General features: G+C 40.4%; 1 protein-coding gene across 8 annotated transcripts in view; it reads left to right on the forward strand.

Annotated features, from left to right (window-relative positions):
• rims1b (regulating synaptic membrane exocytosis 1b) overlaps nucleotides 1–23,252 on the forward strand; it is a gene marked incomplete at its 5' end in the record, with an annotated part of 94,159 nt that overhangs the window by 52,234 nt on the left and 18,673 nt on the right. For 2 of the 8 annotated variants that reach the window (XM_083923292.1, XM_083923296.1), the window contains 15 exons: nucleotides 4,133–4,173; nucleotides 4,406–4,516; nucleotides 5,785–5,884; nucleotides 7,386–7,509; nucleotides 7,985–8,031; nucleotides 8,906–9,021; nucleotides 9,108–9,238; nucleotides 9,472–9,643; nucleotides 11,479–11,632; nucleotides 11,839–11,895; nucleotides 14,498–14,651; nucleotides 16,429–16,545; nucleotides 16,988–17,050; nucleotides 21,873–21,992; nucleotides 22,764–22,853. In XM_083923292.1, coding sequence (XP_083779418.1) covers nucleotides 4,133–4,173; nucleotides 4,406–4,516; nucleotides 5,785–5,884; nucleotides 7,386–7,509; nucleotides 7,985–8,031; nucleotides 8,906–9,021; nucleotides 9,108–9,238; nucleotides 9,472–9,643; nucleotides 11,479–11,632; nucleotides 11,839–11,895; nucleotides 14,498–14,651; nucleotides 16,429–16,545; nucleotides 16,988–17,050; nucleotides 21,873–21,992; nucleotides 22,764–22,853 — 1,597 coding nt within the window. Of the gene's footprint in view, nucleotides 1–4,132; nucleotides 4,174–4,405; nucleotides 4,517–5,784; nucleotides 5,885–7,385; nucleotides 7,510–7,611; nucleotides 7,669–7,984; nucleotides 8,032–8,905; nucleotides 9,022–9,107; nucleotides 9,239–9,471; nucleotides 9,644–11,478; nucleotides 11,633–11,838; nucleotides 11,896–14,497; nucleotides 14,652–16,428; nucleotides 16,546–16,987; nucleotides 17,051–17,548; nucleotides 17,627–21,872; nucleotides 21,993–22,763; nucleotides 22,854–23,252 lie in introns of all 8 variants that reach the window. The other 6 variants (XM_083923293.1, XM_083923294.1, XM_083923289.1 and 3 more) reach the window with 5 other exon arrangements.

The following is a 23,252-nucleotide window of genomic DNA, read 5'->3' on the forward strand; positions in this document are numbered from 1 at the left end:
AATGCCTATCTAACAGGAAAAACATACACTTTGTTCATTTTAATTCAATTTGGATTACATTTACTGATTTCATGGCTGACATAAAAAGCTCCTCTCCTAGTTGCTATCATAAGGTAAAAAAAACAACCCGGCCATATTAACAGAAGTATTAATTTATGTTTCATTTTATTTATTATAATGCTATTAAAATAATAAGGATTCTGAATTAATGTAGACCTGTGAAACATTCTGTCAACTACATTTGACAGGTAAAACAGTTGTAAAACACATGGATTTAATGCAAGCATTGAGGCAATGCGTGCACATAGCTCGGATTACGAGCTTTACATTTTTTTTTCTGGGAACACTTAAAACAGACATTATGTATAAGAGGATGTTGTTATATAATTTCCTGCAAAAAACAGTTATGTATATTTTCAAAGAATCCTTATAGCAGGATTATTGTAAACAGTGGTTACATTGTGGTTCTCCATTCTGCCCGATACATTTACGGATAAATGTTTGTTTGGCTGAGGCTTTAGTGACACAACAGGTTTGGCTCAGTGTTTGAAATAAAATGGAAGCAGCCAGTGATTCAATGTAATTGGGTTTGGTGTAAAGAAGAACACCAAGGCGATAATGGTGCTGAGGAAATGGAAGAGGAAGTCTTCTGTTGGGATGACACTGTGTCCCAGTGCACTTTAGCCACTAGTGTGTGTGTGTGGCCTTGTGTGTGTGTGTGTGTGTGTGTGTGTGTTTGTATGAGATATTCCTACATCTACCAGAAGTGCTTTAAGGGTGCCCAGCGAATGAGCATGTGTGTGAACGTGTTGTACTGTACTGTCTGTGCTGGAGCACAGAGCATTAGCAATGATGTGGGAAGAGATTTTCTTTTACTGTTAAGGAAACTGAATCATTGCTCAATCATAAGACATTACATCTTAATGGTAAAATCATGAAATGTAGATGGGCCTTCTGGCCTTGCTTGTGTGTGTGTTCGTGTGTGTGTGTGTGTGTGTGTGTGTGTGTGTGTGTGTGTCTGTCTGTCTGTCTGTCTGTCTGTCTGTCTAAGACATAACTGACAGAAATGTAGAATATGTACAGTATGTAATTCACAGTCACAAACAGCAGTGATACTAGGATTTTTTAAAAAAGTTTTTAGAAAAATAGTGAATTGGCAGATGTAGACCAGAGGCAGGGGCATCCCAAGTCCCCAGAAAGTGCAGCCTGCTTCATGATGGTGCCCATGCGCAGCTATATTTTGCTCTGTGGTCTATTTTCTCTGCAGACCACAAATTAATCTGACAAGATATCACGCTGATAACCGATTATAAACAATTTAAAGTCTCAACTGTCTGTGCTGAAAGCAGCAGGAACTTGGACATTTTAGTCACGTAAGGGTTCATAAAATTTCTTACAGGAAGAATGTAGAAAATACAACCTCACCGACTTGTAGGCAATGTTCTTAAATACAACCCCAATTCAGATGAAGATGGGATGATGTGTTAAACTTAAATAAATACAGAATACAATGCTTTGAATAGCACTGATTAAACAGCAGTCTCATTTATAGAGTGCAGCCTTATATACTGTGTAAAAACTTAAAGGTTACATAGTGAAGTAGTACAATTGTGCATCACAAAAAAGTGAGCGAGTGATTGTGAATACATTTGAAATACTATGAGATCTATTGCATGTAATACCATTAAACTAACCAAGGGTGCTAAGTTCCCCCATATGGTTTTGTAACCAGTTCATGAATAATAATAATAATAATAATAATAATAATAATAATAATAATAATAATAATAATAATAATAATAATAATAATAATACAAATAATACATTAGATTTATAAAGCACTTTTCATTATTAAAAGCAATCACAAAGTGCTAATGAATAGTGAATAGGAGCTGATATGGGATCGTCAGCCTGGTTTGTATCATAGACTGTATAATGATGGTTTGTATTCAGGCTGGGATCTGCCAGATCTTGTTGTGGTTGTTGAGGGTGGTTCTTTTTAGTTTTAAAAAAAATTAATAAAACCAGCCTCATTTGGGTTTTCAAAACTACAAACAATACTCCATAAATCCTTTTTTTCAAAAAATACAATCAAAAAGAACATTTTACTTCCTGAGAATTGCTACCACATCCTGTATTACCCAACTCTCTCTGAGGTGATGTGTAGAAAATATACAGCCACAAGATGATATATCAATGGGAATGCTAAAAATGCTAAAAAACTAAAACCAGAAAGTCCCTCTGTCCCTGGGAAAACTGGTGTACAGGCTGTTTGACGATGATACAGATTCTCATTCTCATGTCTGGTCCAGAATATGTATATAAAGGATTTAAGGGTAAATTGGTTGAAAACACCTGGTTGAAAATGACAGAATTGAATTTGTAAATGGTGTTAAATTACAGTAAAGATGTATAAAGAGTAACACCAAATCAGCACATGCTGTTATGTAGTTAGTTTTTATATATTTTTAAAAGTATCATGTTGGAGGGATTTTTTTGAGCTTGTTCATTTTAGTGACTGCAACTGGTGACATAGCAGATGGAGCAGATGAAGAGCACAGCCTCTATGACACACACAAACACACACATACATGCACACACACACACACACACGCACACACACACACGCACACATACACACACACACACACACACACACACACACACACACACACACACACACACACTGTTTATCAAGAACAATACTACGTTAATACCTGCTGAGAGCTGATGCTTTGATGTAGCATCAGTTAGAAGAGCAGCCCAGATTTTGTAATCCTCCCAGCGTGTTCATTCTCCAAAACCAAAACCCCTACTCAGTAGTTCTTAACTGTGGCGTCAACATTTATCCTCCCAAGTATTCCCAGTGGACGTTCAGGTTTCAGATTAGCAGCACTGGAGTCATGTCTACTACTACTACTTCTTTCTGATTTTCTCCATAGCAATCACCTTTGCATTTGATCCCATTGAATATTACCAAAACTCCCATGAAGTTTAAGCTGGATTCTTTCCATCCCTGCTCTCTTTTGCCAGAAACCTCCATTAAATCATTCATCTCGCTCTGTGCCAGGCTCAAACATTTCGCTTACTTTGAAACTGAAGTTCCTCAAAGTCTTTTAAATCCCCATCTGATGTCATCTTGCTGTTGTTTCCTTCCTGTGGTGGAAAAGTGTCCACAAATCTCACAGGCTTCTCTGGTCTAAAGCCGGGCCAGTTAGTTCTTCTGCTCGAGCCGACCATCTGTCAGTGTTAATGAGAGCTGGGATACTCTGGTGTCTCTGGCCAGGCACTGGCATGTGTTTTGGACTGGCAAGTACAGGGAATCAGTCTGATTATGAATGAAGTTTAAAGCTGTGGTTCTGTAATGACATTTTTATTAGCTATTCTCAGTACCATTATTCTATAGCTTATAAGTCTTTGTGTTGCAATTTCCTTCTGTCTAACATGCAATTTTAAAGAAAAATACAAAAAAAAAAAAAATCTATAACGAAGAAAACAAAGCGTGTCAATACATTAATAAATCAATAGGCTATTTAAAGCTGGTTCAGGTTTGATTGAGGAGCTGGATCCTTTGAAAAACACATATAATATATACATACAGTATGAGATGGTCCATGTGGTTGGCATATGGAGTGTACCCCTGGGCATTCCCAATCTACTGTATATTTTAAAAATAATAATAATATAAAAGCGACCAGTGTGCCAGTTGGAAACGATTTACCCGTCCTCATCCCAACTCGTCCCATATGGGCATTTGCTCAGGATCCCTTGGTATGACTTGACTGGACATGAACCATGCTCTCCTGAGTGAAATTCCTGTGTTTGCTTGAACCATCGACCACCTCTACCTCCTCTGCACTGGCTTAGTCTCTGTTACTTCTGAAGCACTTACAGACAAAGCATCTGTATTTGATGCCCTGCTGAAAAGATGTATAAGAAGGATAGGAAGACAATGACAAAGAGAGGCCATGACGACACTGCCCCAAACTGTGTCAGAATCATCTATTTTCCATAGCTTCTCATACGTGCAACTAAAACCATACAGAATGATTTAATTTTACTGAACATAAAAGATGTGTCTCCTGGGTCCGGACAGAGGCCAAGTAACCCCTCTTTCTCTTTCTCTGTGCAGGTGACTGGGACTGTCATTCCCTAGATCCAACAGTGTGGCATGTAAGTTCCTGCAAAGCATGACAGATTCAGAGCCTTATTGTGCAGCCTCCGCCCTGATTACTTACAGCAACTCACAAACACATGCAAACACACAAATCCTTAAATGCATTAACAAAAACTTAATCAAAATAGTTATGTCTACATACAGGACATTTACTCTTTCGTTCCTTCCTCTGTGTTGTCTAAATTCTTCCCTCCCCTCCTTCGCCATGCCTCATAACTTTTACTGCAGCATCCAGTTACATGGCAGCCGTCCAAAGAGGGTGACCACCTCATCGGACGTATCACTCTGAGCAAGAGGTCGGCAATGCCCCGTGAGGCTGGCTCCCTCCTCGGCCTAAAGGTAAGCAGGGAGTCAATCACATTCAGACCCGGCTCACAGCTAGCTTTCTAAATACTCTGTTAGTGTTTGTTTTAACATCAGTTAAGGTAATCAGCACTAATATACATCAAATAAGCCATCGAGACAAGAGAAATACGGTAGAGTCACTAACATTCGGATGTAGCTAACAGTGATTAGCTCGGGGCAGTACGGTGAAGGCATTAAATCTTTTTTTAACCACTGTTGTGGGAATTTTGGATATTTGTAATTCATAATCATAGTTTTGTCAGGTCAGACACAGTTCAGTGTCTCCTCTGTCTCACCTTCTCAATGGATAATGCAAATAACTAACTCATGATGAGATATTGGCATATTTGTGCATCTGTACCCTGTGTTAGAGACCTTGTGATGACAGAGGTTCAGAATGTTCAGAATTGTAATGTCTAAGGCATGTTTTTGTTTGGTCTAAAGACGTCACCCAACCAAGGCTATTCGCGTCCTGTCCATCTCCCTAAAAGACTGTGCGAGTTTGGGCACGTCGTCATTCTCTGCTAGACTCTAACTTTGTGAGGATTTAGGGATGAACGTATTTTTGTCTGCAGAGGAAAATGCTTTGGCAAAATAAACCACGGAGAAAAAGCTGATCCTGTTTGTTGATCTTTATTGAAGAATCTATTTCCACAACACAACTAATACTGCTCAAAATTACAGTAAATGTAAAGAGTCCCTACGCATAAAATGAAGCCACCACAATGTAGTTAGTGAACCCAGAGTTTATTAAAAGAGTGTTTTGAAAGACTTACTAACTGTTCCTGCTACCAGCCCCTTTCATAGTAAAGTCCATTCAAGTTATTCACCAAAGTCAATCCAAAAGGAAGGAGCCCATTGGTGCTTTGTTTTATGTGTAGGGACTCTTTTCATGCTGCTGCAGAGGTTTGGTGTTATTTTCAGCAGTATTAGTGGTTAAAAAAGACGTTTTAATGCCTTCACCCTACTGCCCCGAGCTAAACAGTGTTAGCCACGTCCGGCTGTTAACGACTCTAGCGGATTTCTCCGTTAATAGTTCTACACAAAAAAATAAAATTTGATGTATGTAAGTGCCAAAGAAGACCATGGGATTATTTTGCAGGGAAGTTACACTTTAAGTACTAGATAAGTTTAAACTGGAAATAAAAATAAATAGTATTTCTCAACATATATGTAGTACAGAGTAGCAATTACTGAATCCGACAGAGAAAAGGAAAATGCTAACATGACCCTCTGTTCTTACCATTCTCCTTTGTGTGCAGGTGGTAGGAGGGAAGATGACAGAGACAGGGAGACTTGGGGCATTCATCACCAAAGTCAAGAAAGGCAGCCTTGCAGATGTAGTGGGACACCTACGAGCAGGTGTGGACATATTGTTTCTAAGCAGCAGCTACTGTACTTTATGTATACATGGTTGATAAGTGTTAAATCATGAAGATCTGTAGAGGCAGGCTGAAATGAATATATCTGTGTTGCTGTGGACACTGAACACACAGGCAGTGTGGGCCGACAGTTTTGCATTGCTCGCGCTGGATTTTCACAGGAACCTCTTTTCAACTCTGCTCTATCGATAACACGCAGCACATCACAAGTGGAATTGTGTCAGCACAACATGTTGCCAACAGTGTACACTTTTTTTTGCCAACATTTCGCGTTGGTTTTGGTGGTGTTGATACATGATTTTTTATGTTTCTATCTGGTCTATCACAAACTGTTTGGTTAGTTTTCTACACCAATTACACACTTTGAAGTTCAAACAGTTGTGTTTAGTTACTTGCACAGTCTGTTTTCTCATATCCACATGCGTCATGGATCGTAGAAAGATCCTATGTATTACTAGCAACTAGCTAACATTGTCATTGATACGATGCTACTGCTAAATAAATGACAAAATATAAAAACTCACCAGGAATACCAACTGCCTGGGAAACCCTCAAACTCAAGCTATATTTTTTAATTTAACATCACTGTAGTCATCCATTTTTCTCTCAATTTGCGTATAATTGTAAATATAACATGTACACAGGAGAATATATTGGAGGCATGTTCAAGAATCTGAACTCTCACTGGCTAATGCTCTGCAAGAGTCACCTTTGGAGAGCGGACAGAGCGCTGAACATATCGACACTTCCGCCGCTGTCCGCAGACTTCACTCATACCGCTCTTCTCATAGGGAATGAATTCAACTGTTCTGCCTCTATCACAGCTGCCTGTGAAAGCCTAGCACGAGTCTTATCTGTGATCTGAGCACTCCCTTTGCTACTGATTCGTGATTCCAATCATGTGGTAACATATGGAGAGGTGAGGTAACAGAATTACCAGTTACAGTGAGTTTTGACAGTTTGGTCATTTGTCATCACCACATATTGCACCTCTCCTTTGTTTAATGTGGGTAGTGTGCAGGAGCTGCAGATGACTGAGCAGGTTTTTAATAACATGACCAAATAGTAACATCTAGTGGGAATCAGTGCTAACATTAGCAAGCTAGGCTAATTAGCTTCCACTTTCTAAAGCTATTTTGCTTGGAATTCAAATTTAGCAGCCTACAAATGTTGAATGTTATTAAGGTGATATGTCTTAGATTGCTTTTAGTTGTAAGCCAACACAATGTGGCCTTGTTGGAAAAGGGCAAAAAGTGTCTTGTATCAATGTTGGCAGGTTAAACAAAGTAGTAGCACATTGTTGATAGCAGCGTTAGCATTCAGATATCAGTCAACTGCTGCAAAAAGAAGCACCAATTCAGAAGCTATTCATTTCCACAAACGTCCCAAAAATGTTCTCTGTTAGTACCTGGCTTTTCTAGTCAAATGTACTGAGCCTCAGGCTGGATCATCATTGTGTATGACGGCCATCTTGGTTCCAGGTGACGAGGTGCTACAGTGGAATGGAAAGTCGTTGCCGGGAGCGACTAAGAAAGAAGTGTACAACATCATTCTTGAATCCAAGGCTGAACCTCAAGTTGAAATAGTTGTCTCAAGACCTATAGGGTAAGAATAATGTTTTTGATGTAATGTAATAATTTTCAATTAAGTGCTTGAGTGAAGGCATTGACAGACACTTTTGATATGTCTCCTCCCTTTATTTTAAAGCTCTATCCACCGAATTATGTCCAAAAACTTCTTGAGAAAAGTGTATAGAGCATATCAGTAAGTAGTGTTGATTTAATGAGTGAAGCCCCTTCCCCTCATGCCTCCCATGACATCCTGAGATCCACGAGTTGAATCCCTTTTTTCCAGCTGTCCTTTCCTCTATTACCCAACATGTTGTAAATGTGTATTTGATTTACTGCTTGCTTTTCTTCTACCATGCAGCTGTTTGATGACACGAGCCTTATACTCATTCATTTTCTAAAGATGAATGTGCACTTGAGACATAACTGTGTCTTCTTTATATTGCAAGTATGTTGATGTATATTCTGAACATTTGCATAAGTATTCACTGACTCTATTTTGCTTTTTACAGAGACATCCCAAGAATCCCAGAGTCCTCCCACCCGCCTCTAGAATCTAGTAAGTGTTTATACTTACTAGATTTCTTTTCCAACCCTGCTATCCTAGTTTTTCATTTTTTTATCCATTTTTCAGAAATTTTGAAAAAAAGAGTTTCACTTGAGTGTTGTAAGGCAAAATGTGTAAATCACGCTGGAAACAATTTTTTTTATGTATTATACTTTCAGGCTGTAAAACAAAAAAGTGACTATTTCAAAAGGGTATCATGACTTTCTAGAGGCAATGTATGTGCAGCTTTTTGCTGTATATGTTATTGTCATTATTTACTTCATATGTGAGGAGCTTCTAGAGAGAATAATACTCTTTATATTTCAGAGTGGAGTTGATTTTAGAGCTGGGCAGTAATTTATTATAAGCCTATATTGGCTTGCAATAGTATCATATAGTGATAAAATCATATATATCAACATATCGTCATAAACAATTGCTGTCTAAAACAAACACATTAACTCAAATTTCTCAGAAAATTGTAGCTAAAATAACTGAGGAAACATCAGCTGAAAAGTGTTTTATAATCAAAATTGTCTTATCCCTCAGTCGGACGACCATATATATATATGAGACAACAATATAAAAATGTCATAAACGGTATATTAATCTATATAGTTTCAATCGCTTTGTATAAAAACAGTGGCTGAACAGCATTTTGGCAATATTTTCATAATTGAGACCAGGTTCTACTCTCTGATTTTTGCCCGTTATGTTCATTTACACTAAAGTTCTTTGTAAAATGAGAAAATACTCTCAGTAAATTTCATTTGTAAATTATTTATTTCACACATGATATATATATATATATATATATATATATATATATATATATCGTACATATTGTACTCTTTTCTCTGATTTCTAACAACACTGTAACTAACAGCAGGCTCCAGTTCCTTTGAGTCACAGAAGATGGACCGACCCTCTATATCAGTGATGTCTCCTACCAGCCCTGGGACCCTCCGAGACCTTCCTCTGGTACTGCCTGGGCAGCTCTCTGTGAGTATCTGGAAGAGGATGTACGTGGATCATGTGAATGGATATAAATATGAATAGAGACTAACAGTCTTCACACATTTCTGCAGGTGAAGATGTGGTACGACAAAGTGGGCCATCAGTTGATCGTCAACGTCCTTCAAGCCATAGACCTGCCACCCCGACCAGATGGACGACCTCGGAACCCCTATGTCAAGATGTACTTCCTACCTGATAGGAGGTAAGCTCATTGTATTCGTTTTCTTTTATTTTACAGGTCCATCTCACAAGTACAATAATTCCCTACATGACAAAAAGGCATCATACTGTTTCACCAGTAAGGGAATATAATCATAGGAATAGCTATCTGCTTAATCTTAAAGTTTTAATTTGCAGCATGAAGATTTTCATCATATTAAGTGTCACTAACATGCCATGTAATCTAAACTTTGTGTGTTCGCACCCTTGTTCTAGTGATAAGAGTAAACGGCGGACTAAAACGGTGAAGAAGAGCGCTGAGCCCAAGTGGAACCAGACCTTCTTATATTCCCACGTTCACCGGCGGGACTTCAGAGAACGGATGCTAGAGATCACAGTCTGGGACCAGCCCAGAGTCCAGGAGGAGGAGAGTGAATTCTTGGGAGAGGTAGGACACACATGATAGCCTATACATATATACTTTTTATACTGCTATAATGTGCAGATAGAGCTGTGGCTGCTAAATAACCTGTATAACATTGCTTCTGTGTCAGGGTGATTTTCCAGATTAAACCATAAACAGGAATATAATGTAATGTTATTAAAGTCTGTATTATAATCTGCTTTTCCTGCACTTAACTGAATCTTTGTGCCACGTATATGATTGAGAGTTGATAGTGGAGAGGGTTGTTACAGGGATGTTTGCAATTTCATGGTCAGCACCTCGACCTTACCAGAGCACCTCTTGACATTTTTGTCCAACAAATCATTTCAGCCAGTCCCCAGATGCATTTGATGCAGATGTTAACTTTGAGATGTTGACTAGAGTTTACAGTACCACCATGGGGGTGTGAGCAATGCTAGTCAACACAACACAAGTTTATAAAACACTCATTAATGAGAGTTTTCCAACGTGGTGCTTGGAGGGATCGTGGGATTATAAATATGATAGGAAAGAAGGGATTATATTTCTGAAACACAACATAGACTGTATAATACGTTTGTATTTACATTTTCAGTCCATTCTCTAATCCAGAGGTTTTCCATTTTTACACACTCTATGTCCCTTGGAATAATTTGATGTAGCCTGTTTGTAACACACCTATAGTCTTAGTTATACGAAAGAACAACAACACAGGAGAAATGTATTGGAAAGATATTAGACATGTACTAAACATATTTGCAGATTCTAAAATTTACAGATTTGTTGGATTAGAATGAAATGTATAATAATAATAAATTGTGTGTTGAACTATGAAGCCTTTTGTAAAAAAATAAACAACATTAATAGAAATATTTCTCACGGCCCCCCTGAAGGAGTGCCACACTGAGAATCATTGAAATACTGGCTAATAATATTATTCATAATAAATTATTAAAAAAAGGAAAAGTCTACTTGGTTGAACTTGTCACAACTCATCATCAGTGACTTCTGATGAGGGCCTCTGTATATTAGGGCTGCTCCCGACCAAGGATTCTCTTGGTTCGACCAGTGGTCGCCATTAAGAGCGATTAGTCGACTAATCGACGACGCACATATATATACACACCCCCCCAAGTATAGCCTCAGCAACTGAATAACATAATTTAACATAATTAATAACCATTTTTTTAAAATGTGCGCACAGACGCTTGCTATACGTCTGCCGCCTTCTGAATGTGTCAGAAAAAATCAGCAAAGAGACTGTGGGAACATGTTCAGGTAGCTAGGCTAACGTTACTTACATGTTTAGGCGGTAGATCATGTACGTCGAGGACGAGTGATAGGCGAAGTTCTTCTAGCAAAGTTTGCATGTGACCTTCTAGGGGTCATCCTTGTTCTCTTCAAAGTGATCCCATATTTAAGACGTCTTTTCCGACATGATTGGCTAATAATAGTTGACTGTCTAACCGTGATGGAAGGGACCTAGCGGGTAAAAAAACAATAAAACACTGACAGTGAGTGAGTGTCCCGACTTCCTGCATCTGGTCCTTCAAATGAAAAGCCCTCCAGCCTTTTAGGCCAGCCGCCAGTCACATAGATTTTCACTTAATTTTTACAAGACGCTGCTCCAAATGTTTGTTATTTTTTTCCTACGACCAAATGGACTAATTAAATTTTGGTCGACTACTTGGGGGCAGTCCTACTGTATGCCAAAAGACATTGGGAATTTTTCAAGTGTCTCCACAAGTGCACAGCTACTCGAACAGCTCTGAAAAAGTAGATCCATCCCACCTGTCGTATCTGTTGCTCACTCATCTGCCCCATCTGCTTCCACCCTTTCTTTCTCTGTCCTCTCTCAGATCCTGATAGAGTTAGAGACGGCTCTGCTGGACGACATTCCTCATTGGTATAAACTACAAACACATGACATGTCCTCTATACCTCTGCCCCAGCCCTCCCCGTACCTCCCGCGCAGACACGTCCACGGAGACAGCCCCAGCAAGAAACTACAGAGTATGTGTGGTAATATACAGTATTTTCCCAGGCTGTGTGTATCTAAATCTGTGTGATTTGATCCGTTTTGTGAACCTACAGTGCGTCTGAGTGTGTGGTTGCTAACCTTTCCTTTATTGAGATCTCTCTTTTGTGTCTCTCTGACTGACAACAGAACCTCTCAACCTTACCCTGTCCTGTGTGTGTGTGTTATGTACGTGTGACAGGGTCTCATCGCATCATTGATACAGAGTTTGATGATGGTTTGATGGTAGTGACTAAAGGTGGGTGGGGTCATGGTTACTGAGCATTTCCTAGGTGTCCAGCACTGGGTGAGAGAGCGTCTTCTTTGCATCCTCGCTCCATCTGTTTCTCCTTTTAGGCTTAAGTTCTTAATCTTTGCTCTATCAGCGAAAAAGTTTTCAAATCTTTTGTAATTCATCATATTACTACTGGACTGCAGATTTTTAAAAGCAGTGTTGGGGTGTACAGCTGTTATAGTGCTGCAGTTAAGCAGTGCACACTGTACTTGACCGAGGCTGCAGTGAACAGTTTCTCCTCTTCTGCTGGGCCGTAGAAACACGGAAGCACTGAGTGCATGTTAGGCTGGAGAGCTACAGTTGTTCACTGCCATTTCACTGAGTTTCCTGCCATTCCCCCGCATGCTTCTAGTCCTGCCCGGACTTCACTAAAAAGGACACTGATCATGTACAGTGGAAGTTGAGTCTGTTGTTTTGGCCAACAGAATCACTACAACTGCTTTGTTGTTTGACTGTTTCTGCTGTGGCTTCATTTCCTGTCAGATGAATGTGGACCTTGGATAAATATCCATACCTTTTTATGGTTTGTTTTTTTTCCAAATGCTAGATGGTTCGCCACATGAGGAGTTTAAATGAGTGTTAGATAGAGTTACACAATCCCCGACTTATTTGAACGTCACTATGCTTATTTTGAACAAACACTGAGCTCGTGTGTGCACAGTACAGTTGTGAAGTGGGAGGAAATGTTGGTTCTGAATTTTCCCTTTTTCCCCTCTTTCTTTTAATGATATCTTTAATGCTCCTCAACATAAAAAGTAATGAGGTAATAATAGTGTAAAGGTTTATGTTCTGGCTATAACTTTAATACATGCCTTATTCTTTTCTGAGAAATCAGATTTTCCCCAAGTTTTTAAACCTCCAGCAGAAAGTAACGTTGACATTGTACATTTCTGCAAACCACAGAAACGTTGATATGAAATATATTTGGCGCCCCTATAGTCTCGATGTGATGCAGCTTTAACTGACTGTAGTGACGTAGTATAAACAGCCCTGAAATGCGTCGCTTGGATAGTTAGGTCATACACACACCAGACTTAGACCCAGGAGACCACGGTTGATTTAACGTTCATGTCCCTCTGGTGTGAAAGGGAACCATAAGACATAAGAGACGTACTTACAGTATTGTAATCCAAACCACAATATTTTCCTCAACCTAACCTTGTTGTTTTGATGGCTAAACACACAGTGCCAAGATTGTATTTATTATATTCCTTTTATTCGACGTGGCAGAGCGTGCGCACGATATGGGCTGAGTCCTTTGCTGTGGTCCAGGGTCGGGTCCAAGCTGTGGCCCTTTGCTGTGTGTCTCTTTCCACCGCTTTCCTTTCTGTCTCTCTAATAAAGGCATTAAAAGGCCAAAAAATTAAATAAATACATCTCTAAAAAATCATGACACATACTTCATTGCAGAACAAAACACGTCATAGTGGCTCAGTTCATCCACTTTTGACCCAGAATCCAATAGGGAGTTTAAAGCTGAAAATTGTGTAACCAGTTGTATACAACGGTTAAGCTCTACCTTCTGCTCAAAGTTACAGAATTTTAAGCTAGGGGAACAGATGTTTCTTACCATATTGCATTTTGGGAGGTGTAGTTTTTATGTACTTTCTTTATCAAAGAACCAGATATTTTTCTGTAAACGTTTGCACTGATCATTCAGCCTGGAGGGTTTCAAGCATGGGACGTGCTTCTAACTTTGCCTATGCAGAAAATGAACCCTAAATTTATATCTGGAACCCTGAATACCCACGACATCTCCTTCCTCTTTGCAACTCTATTTCATATATTTTTATAAAAAGTTGGTTTAGTGAGATTTTCTTTTTCCAAAGAAAAGAAGAAAAAACAGTTGTTTGTAAGCACAACATATAGACATACTAACAGGGTAATGTAGGGTATATTATTCTCTTATATAATGTTGCAGTGCCTTTTTTGTGGTTAACCCTGACTGCAGTGTTTTATAGAACCAGATAGAAGCCATAGGCACTCTATTTCATGTCTACATGGATGTATTTATATCTATGTCAGAAAATGAAGCAAATACATGTTCTGTAAATAATAATCTCATGCATTTGTTGTATCATTTGTGTTGTCACGTATCTTGTGGATTATATATGACCTATTCTTTGTAGCTGTAGTGGTTAAGTATCCCTGAGGGGTTCAAAGTCTGAACTGTCATCTCATCTGGCACTCCATGGAGGTTAAAACTGAGAGATGCAAATCTCACTGATCTCAGGTTTGACAGAGACATTGCAGAAACAGTCAGCCACTCCGGCTAGCTCAAATGGCTAGTTAACCTTACTGCTAGCTGGTCATTTGCCTGTAAAACATCCTGATGCGATGTTCTACAGTCTGTAAGAGAATGGCATCTGTAGTGGTAGTCAGTAGCACAGGGCTGACAACTGGTGCGTCCTGATCAAAGGACACACAGCTAATGCCTGGGTGTGTGTGTTTGTGCTTCTCTATGTATGTATCCATGAATTGACAAACATGTTTGTATGAATGTGTGTGTGTATGTGTGAATTCTGCTTTTCTCTCCCTTGTGTGTGGGGTTGATCTGTGTGTGTAGGTGCAGAGCGTAACTCCAGGGAGAGAGAGCGGAGCAGTACGTTGGCTGTGCCTGAGCAGCAGCGGCCCATCCAGCACCGCTCCCGCTCAGTGTCTCCTCACCGCGAGGACACCTGCAGGGCCCGGTCACGGCCCGCACATGTGCCCATGCAAAGGTCAGCAACACCTGCCAGAATGTGGCACAGTGTGTGTGTTGTCTGTGGTGACAATATTCCAGCATCAGCCAGTATCTAAAAGGTACACACTAGGGTTAGACAGGTGTACTCAATTTCTGACTTTCAATGATCTCAGTGGTGTTCAGTTATGCATACCAGATTACATGTCGTTGGACATTTTAGCTTTTTAATCAGATTATTGAGCGGTGTGCAACAGTCTCAGTTAGTACGAGTGATGATAGTGCAGCATCCCCCTGACAGGGAGTTGATGCAGTTTGTTAATGTTAACAATGTGTTCCCCTGGAAAGGTATTTGACGATGCAGCTTTGTTGTTTAATTAATTTTCTAGGAGAGAAAAGGGTTGTATTATTACATTTAGTTGGGGCATTCAAATTACTTATTTTCAGAAATTATGTCACTTCCTCGGTTGGTCAGCTTTTCACTGCCCAAAAAAGTTAAGGGAACAAATCAGATCTCCGCCTCATTTCCTCTTACCAAAAACGGGCATGTATGTGACGTTGGGGGGAGGGAGATACGTCCATCTGACTGACGTACACCTCCGAGGAGAAGTAAGGGTCAGAGGCTAGCTGTCCCTCAAGAGACCACGCCTCTGATTATTCATAAACTTTAACCTCCATTCACCCCCCTCAATGTTGTCACTGAGATATGACCTAAACATAAAGAGTATAATGTTTTTTGTATCAGGCCTTAAATAGGTTTAATTATGCTGTGAAAATGGCCTGTTTAACTACAAGGGCTCACATTGTAAATGTAGTATACTATACGTTTCCATAATACTACTTCCATTAGAACAACAGAGTAATTGAGTTTCTCTTTTCAACAAAAATGCCAATCATTGCCAATCGTAAATCATTTTTTCCAATCCCCATGTACCTTGAGCCACTGAAATGCTTTTAATGTTTCACGCGCAAGTTTCAGTCACAATGACATTGCATGCTAAATCTCAGCCTCCCTAACTAGAGTCCAGATATGAACACAAGGGCTGTCACAAACGGTGACTGGGAAAACACGGAGGATTGGACCCAAATGCAGACAAGAAGCTCAGGAGTCAGTTTTAACAGATTTAATGAAACTTACATTACACAAAGGGTGCACAGAGAACGAGGGGGAAAACATGGACAGGACTCGGAAAAACTGGGGAATGAGCACAGGAGGGGGGTAAGCTGGGAGGCAGGCTGGCAGGTAAGCAAGCAGGCTGGCAGGCAGATCGACAGGGAGACGGGCAACTGGGGCAAAAAACACAAGGAACAGTCACAAATAGGTCCACGGAGGAGTGAAAGGAAAAACTTTGACACAAGAGTGAAGCCAGCCCCGCTACACACTACCGCTCCTGCTGATGATACATCTGGAGTATCTGGAATAACGATCCGGCCCCGAATGAGACTCAGGTCCGGCTTAATATACAGGGAGGCAGACCTGGATCAACCTGCCTGGAACACCAGAGAGGGGAGCATATACAGGAAAACACAGACAGAGGGAGACAAAACACAGAGACTAAAAAGGAGAGAAGGGCTGCCATGATGGAATCATGACAAGGGCATCTGCATTGACCATCATATTTTTGAATCAAATCACACTGTTTTATATCCTTTCATATTATGTCAGATCTGGTTGTCTGTGTATAAAGAGTGTCAGATCAAACAAAAGTAAGGGTAAACATTTATCATGAATCATCAGAATCACTAAGTATGGACCAAGAATCATATCATACCTGAATAAAAGCCATAACTTCATTAGATATTTTTGATTTCACCAGGAGTCTGGATGAGATCCACCAGAACCGCCACCACTCCCACTCCCCCTCCCGCTACCACAACGCCCAATTAGAGCACCAACGCTCTGGGGATTCGGACTACGAGTACTCTGAGGACAGGTAATCTTTTGTTGGGATCTGTGGGGATCACGGGTGTGGGCTGGGGTTTTAGGTGACTTTACTTGATGATCAAGAACATAATGCACGCACATTGGATCAGTGCTCCTAGTGGGTCACTCAGTAGTGATCTGACAGCGGCTCTGGTCCATAATGTACTTAAAATTGCTAATATTTACTTAGATACCATAAAGGTTTAATACGGTTTGAGTTAATTAATGTGTGTAATGTCATATTGCCAATCTAATTTCTACTAATACTACTAACAGTGTGAAACTAGTCCCTGCAACATGAATGCAGGCTTAATTGAAATCTCAGAATTATGATTTCCTGGTTTCTCTCATTCATAAATCCACTTTGCCTGTCTGAGTTGCCATCCTCTTCTGTTGTGTTTCCTCGGGTTGTTTCTCATTTGTTCACCTGTTCATCGTCATGGCAATGACAGTGAGGTCCTGGAGATGCACAGGTCTATCCGGGGCGGGAGTGCCGAGTGCCTGCACACAAACAGGTAAAAAGAAATAAAAGACAACAACCACCGTTCAGCTTTATTTTCATAAAATAAACCATTGTACCATCATTTCCATCCTCACTATACTTTAACAACTCCATCTTAACACACTAAATGTTGACATTTTCAGTGCAAACAGAGTGTGTTGGCTATCTTCTATGGACTGTAGATACTGTAGAGTGTACGTCTGCTTTTTTTGCAAACGCATGGACACAATTGTCACAAGTGTCACATCAGGATCGAGCAGTAGTAGCACACTCATAATTTTATGTCTGACTCTTGTCTATCACCACAACTGTCTCATTGAAACACACAACACACTGATCACTGTGTGAGGGGATTAGAGACCTGCTCAGGGGCTGACCTCAAAGAAGGCAAAGCCCTTTTTGATTAATATATTTCATTTTATTTTTTTGCATTTGATGTGTTCACTCACAGCAGTTGTATTTTTTTTCTTGTCCTGCTTTTACGATGCACGATGTCCACTTGTACAACCAGGGGCATAGGTAGATACAGCAACACACTACCCCCCAAAATGCCCCTGTTAGTAAACGGTATCCATAAAGACATTTACAGGTAAGAGTCAGCGTGAAAGGCAGTCTTGCGTACCCTTCTCTGTGCCTGTCCAGCTTTCCCAGACTCATTTGTGGAGTTGGTGGGTCATTTAGATGCATCAGTGTTCTCTCGACGCAATAAATACCCTTATGTCTCCCAGACCACTGTGCTGCTTGTGCTTGCTTCGGTCTGAGTGTGTGCCAAGTACAGTAGCTTTGTCATGGTGCTGCCATATTGAACTAAATGGTATGTGTTGCTTTTCCCTCTGTGTTATGCAGTCCTTCAAAGGTACTTACTGGTGCTCTTAAATGTTTGTAGACCATTAACTACAAACATATACTTCACTTCTGTGTCCAAAAACTGTTTTCCTACCTTCTGGGACAATATGGTCAGTGCAGTTGGGGGAGCTCTGCCACCTTGATTTTGCTATACAAGTGCCAACACAGTGTGGATTCACAAGCTTTGTTGACAGATAATGAAGAAGAAGAAGAATTTCATTTTACACACACACAAACACACACACAGGCCCGAAATACACACACATGCACAGACAGGACCTATATACATGTAACTAATGGAGAGATGTTAGAGCGAGGGCGCTGCCAGTGACCGGCGCCCCGAGCAGTTGGGGGTTCGGTGCCTTGCTCAACAGCACATCGGCAGTGCTCAGGAGATGAACTGGCACCTCTCCAGCCACCAGTCCATGCTCCATTCATGGTCCACACAGGGACTCAAACCAGCAACCCTCCGGTTCCCAGCCAAGTCACCTATGGTCATTTCTGTGTTTATTATTAACTGAATCTCAAGTCTGGGAACAATGAGGAAACATTATTGAGACACTCATCACCACTGCATTTCTGCTGCAGTTGGTTACTAGTCGGGCTAGTGGCATGGCTCTACATAGACCAGCCAATTCTAGTCAGTTTGTCCAGCACTTTGATTGATACTGAAATATCTGAGATGGATTCTATTTCATTTTGTACAGACATTTGTGATTACCAGGATCCCAATGGTTTCACAGAAAATTAATCCTACTGACTTTTCCTCTAGCACCACTATGAGTTTCACATTTGTGGCCCCAAAACTACAAAACTAACGACATTACCATCAGCTTCGGCCATACTACTGTTTTAGCAAACATTTGTGACACCAAATACTTTTCAGGCCTTTGGAAGTGTAGTAACATCATGTGAATAGATAAAAATGTATATGTGTATAATTGATTTATATTTTCTTTTGATATCATTAGATATTTACAGTACATTAGAGGTACATGTCAGAAATACTGATCTCAAACTAGAAAATAATAATAATTCATTCTAATTATGGCTGCCTTTTACATCACTCAAGGTCACCTTACAGAAGTAAAACAAGCAATTGAAAAAACAAGAGCACAGACAGCCACATAAAAAAACAGCAGAGGTGGTCAGATGGTTTCTCTGATGGTTCATGGGGGCTGTATGGCAGAAGGCTCTAGACCTGCAGGCAGGAGGTGTGGTGAGGAGCATGGAGGAGGATGACTGGATGGTACGAGAGGGTGTGTAGGTGTTAAGGAGGCCAGAAAGGTATTGAGATTGGAGGTTGTGAAGAGCCTTGAAAGTGAGAAGGAGATATTTGATAGGGAGCCAGTGGAGTTGTTGAAAGACAGGGGGAAGTGATTTATGGAAGGGGTTCTGTTGATGATCTGAAATCTGGACCAGTAGGAGTTTATGGAGAAACTTGGAAAGGAGACCAGAAAGGAGAGAGTTACAATAATCTATATGGGACGTGACCAGGGCATTGAGAAGGATGGCGGTGATGATATGTGTGAAAGATGAGCGTAGAGGGGTGATGATGCGCAGGTGGAAGTATGCTGACCGAGTGACATTATTGATGTGCACTGCAAAGGATAGTGTGCTGTGGAGGATGACCAACCAGGCTCTTTACTTGGGGGAAGGGAGGGACGTTATAGTTGTCGATTTTTTTAGAGAAGTTGTCAGACTTGGCTAGAGTTGATTTGGAGGCAACAAGGAGAATTTCAGTTATTTTGCTATTGAGTTTGAGAAAGTTATAAGAGAACCAGAACTTGGAAGACAAATAGAATACCAAATTTCCTGAAAATGTGAATGAGAGGTAGGAGGTAGATGATGAAAAGGAGAGGACCCAAGACAGAACCCTGGAATTAAATATTTTTTTTGTGTTTTCCAATTTATAAGTGTCTATGTATTTCAAAAAATAGTGGCGATTGTTTGAGGGCCCTTTCACCCCTTACAAAAGGCACAATATGGTTTAGTCCATCCATCACAACTCTTTGTAATGTCTTCCTTAAGTCTGGGTCCCAGAAGAGAAAAGAGCGAAAAAAAGGAAGAAAAAACAAAACAAGGGAAAACAACTATTACTTAATTTCTTTCAAATAAAGTTGGCTATCTATTAGCAAGCTCCTACTATGACAGCTACTCTATTGCTGCTATTGCTAGCTAGCTAGCTAACTGTAACGTTTACTACCTGAATACAGTAGGAGTTAGCTAGCTAGTTACTGTTTGAACACAGTATTACGCTCTAAGCTAACCTCATTTAACAATAGTAAAGTTCTTGTGAGGGGTGGGGGGTTGATTGAATAATTGAATCCTCACCAAGTTAGCAGCAGTGCTAAACCCTAAGTAGCCAGCTGGGCCAGTGAAAGTCTCTTGTGCGCCTGCTCTATGGGCCAGACAGTACTCGTAGTTCTGATCATCCGGGTATTTTTAGACTGAATCTAGAATTGGAAACTTTTCATGGGAATTATGGGAATTTATGGGAATAACTCAAAATTAGGGGTAATTTTAACAAACTGTATCATTTCCAAACATAAATATAAACATTTTGTTTTGTCCTAGGCAGACATACATGCAACAATAATACAATTAAAAAACATTACTTTTTAACAGATTTATTTAGTAGAACTTTATCAATGTTTTAATTATTGTATTGAAAAATAAATTTCATTGAACAACAAAAACATAAATGTTGTTGAATATTATTCATCCCTCGACCCCACCCATTTAAAATTAAGTAAAATGACACCCCCCCTCCAAAAAAAAGTCCAATTACAAATTTCAAATGAAAAGAGCCCCCGCTCCCTCTAAAAAAAAAGGAATGCACAGTGCATGCAGGGGGCATGGCCTCAATACCCCTGCAGGAGGCAGTGTGCTATGTGCATGTGATTAAGGAATAGCATAGATACTCTTGTACTTTGTACTTGCATGATATCTGGATGTTTTATTCAAGATAATGCTATTTTCCCCACAAATATTTAAAATCCCTGTTAAGGGCCGACCTTCAATTATGTAAATTCTAATTCACTTTAACATTTTATGGATAATGCACAGTTTAGTAAGTAGTACAATGTCTCCTGTGTCTCCAATAAACCCAAACCATTTCATCATCAGTGGCTTGGGCATTGAGACTACAAATGAGTTAGTATAAATAAATAATAGTTATATTAATAAAAAAGAATTAGTATTTATTTTGAACTGAAAGCCTTGGTTACAAACTAGGGGCGTTTTGGTGTAACTAGTAGCATAATACTGGTTTTTGAAATGTTCAACAATATTTGAGTTACAGTTAATGGATTAAAACATACAAAAGCACCAGTATTGTCCTTTAAGGTATTTATCAGATGTGTATCCTGGCATACTGATATGTAGCATACTCTTACTTTGTCTTTACATTGTCTAGCTCTGAACCAGCATTTAAAACATGTCATCACTGTGGTGCCTCATTCAGACAAACCTCCAGTATTTCTCTCTGTTCTGCTCTAATCCTTTTCATGGCACTCCTATACATTTTATAGATCTACTGTAGCTTGGTTTCCTCACCACGTGCCGCCTGGATGGCTTTAGATCTGTAGATTGTGTTATATAATCAGCATTACATGTAATCTCCCCACATATGTGTGTGGGGTCAGTCCACAGGGAGAGCAGGAGGAACTATCACTCTTACATAATAAATTCCTCACTCTGAGGTCACAGACAGGAAGATGCCGTTCATCTCAAGTGTTAGTGATTTGCCGTGTGGTGTTTCCGGTGATCACCAGAGTTGAGAAGGAAACCATATTTTATGTTGCCAGTGTGAATGATGCTTCTTTGTCACTCCTTGTCATTTGCAAGAAGCGTGCCTATAGTTTCATGCTTGTGTTATCTTCCCCTTAACTTATCTGTCAGTTGCATGTGTCATTTTTTGTTTTCCTTTGCCTTCCTTTGCACACGGGTCTTCCCCCACCTCCCGTGGGCGGGGCTCTGGTGTACAGCTCCACCCTTCCCGCATGCCTAAAGAGCAAGCCGCGCCACAGGCAGGAAAGGGGCAGCACCATGCCTCGTAGCATCCTTACACACCGTGTGCTCAGGTTCACTGATGAGGTCACGGTTAGGTAAGAACAATTCACCAACCATCTTTTCCCTCGTCCTCCCTCCACCCAGAACCTTTTCTTTCTCCCTTTTTTCGGGTGACAACGCATAAGCAGAGGCTTAAGCATGTCCTGGTAGAGCATTAAACAAACACTAAACTCCTAAGCCCCTTGTTGCCATCCGTGCAAGGCATTTGGCCCGAAAACATTATGTGCAATGTCATGCGATAACATGGAGCCAACCATCTGTTGAAAGTAAGCGCTGTCACGGTGCAGCATGACGTGACAAACATACAGCTGTACGTGAACACTGGCTGCTCCTCTCTTCTTCACTCATTCCCCCCCTCACACACTTACAAGCAGTCCCCTCTCCCACTTAGACCTGGTTCCCATGGCAACTCACCAACCTTCCATCTGAGTGGTCTCACAGTGTATGGCCGCGAGGAATGAGTGGCTATGATAAATAGAGATACAGCATCAGAGCCATTACATGTTGCTGCACTGTCTGACGGCCTTCCTTATTCTCTCTTTGTCTCTCCCTCCTTCCCTCCATGTCCTTTCTGCCTCTCTTTCCAAACTTCTCGTTATCCTCCCTTTACTCTGATTTATCTTTTGTCTGTGTCCTACCCGTCACCCTTTTTTGTTCCCTTGCATTATTCACAATTTCTCTTCCTGACACCTCTGCTCACATCCTCTGTCCTTGTACATCTTGTCTCCATCTGGATTTCTTTCTTCTTTCTCTCTTTCTTTCTTTATCTCTCTCTCTCTCTCTACTGCCACATGGTGGCGGTTCAGCGACCTGCAGCCACCGTTGGACAGAGTGAGGAGTGCCAGCACCACTTGTCTGAGACCAGACACCAACTTTCACTCCCCTGACAGAGACAGGTATAAAAGAAAACGAACACACAATAATCCACACATTTTGAATGCGAGGTTGTAAAAAGATTCTGATATTGTATTTATAAGTAGAATACAGAAACAATGATCATACGCTCTGCTGAACTTGTCTTCAGTGACAGCTTCAAGTCAGTTTTTTCTGGACTACATGATTGAATCATCCAACATTTTGGGTTTAGGTTGCTGCATGTCTTCACGCCAGTTCATGTCATGTGTCCCTTTCATACGCTTTTCATAGAGAAACATCTACCGGTTGTTTGAATTTGGAATTCTTTTTTCAAATATCTTTCATCTCAGTAGTGGGTAGAGGAAGTCTAAATAATGACAGCCAACAAATTTGTGGGGAGTTAGATGAGAAGATCAATACCACTTTCATGTTTGTACGGT

This window comes from Echiichthys vipera (assembly GCF_963691815.1).
Source record: "Echiichthys vipera genome assembly, chromosome: 2".
Taxonomy (NCBI): domain Eukaryota; kingdom Metazoa; phylum Chordata; class Actinopteri; order Perciformes; family Trachinidae; genus Echiichthys; species Echiichthys vipera.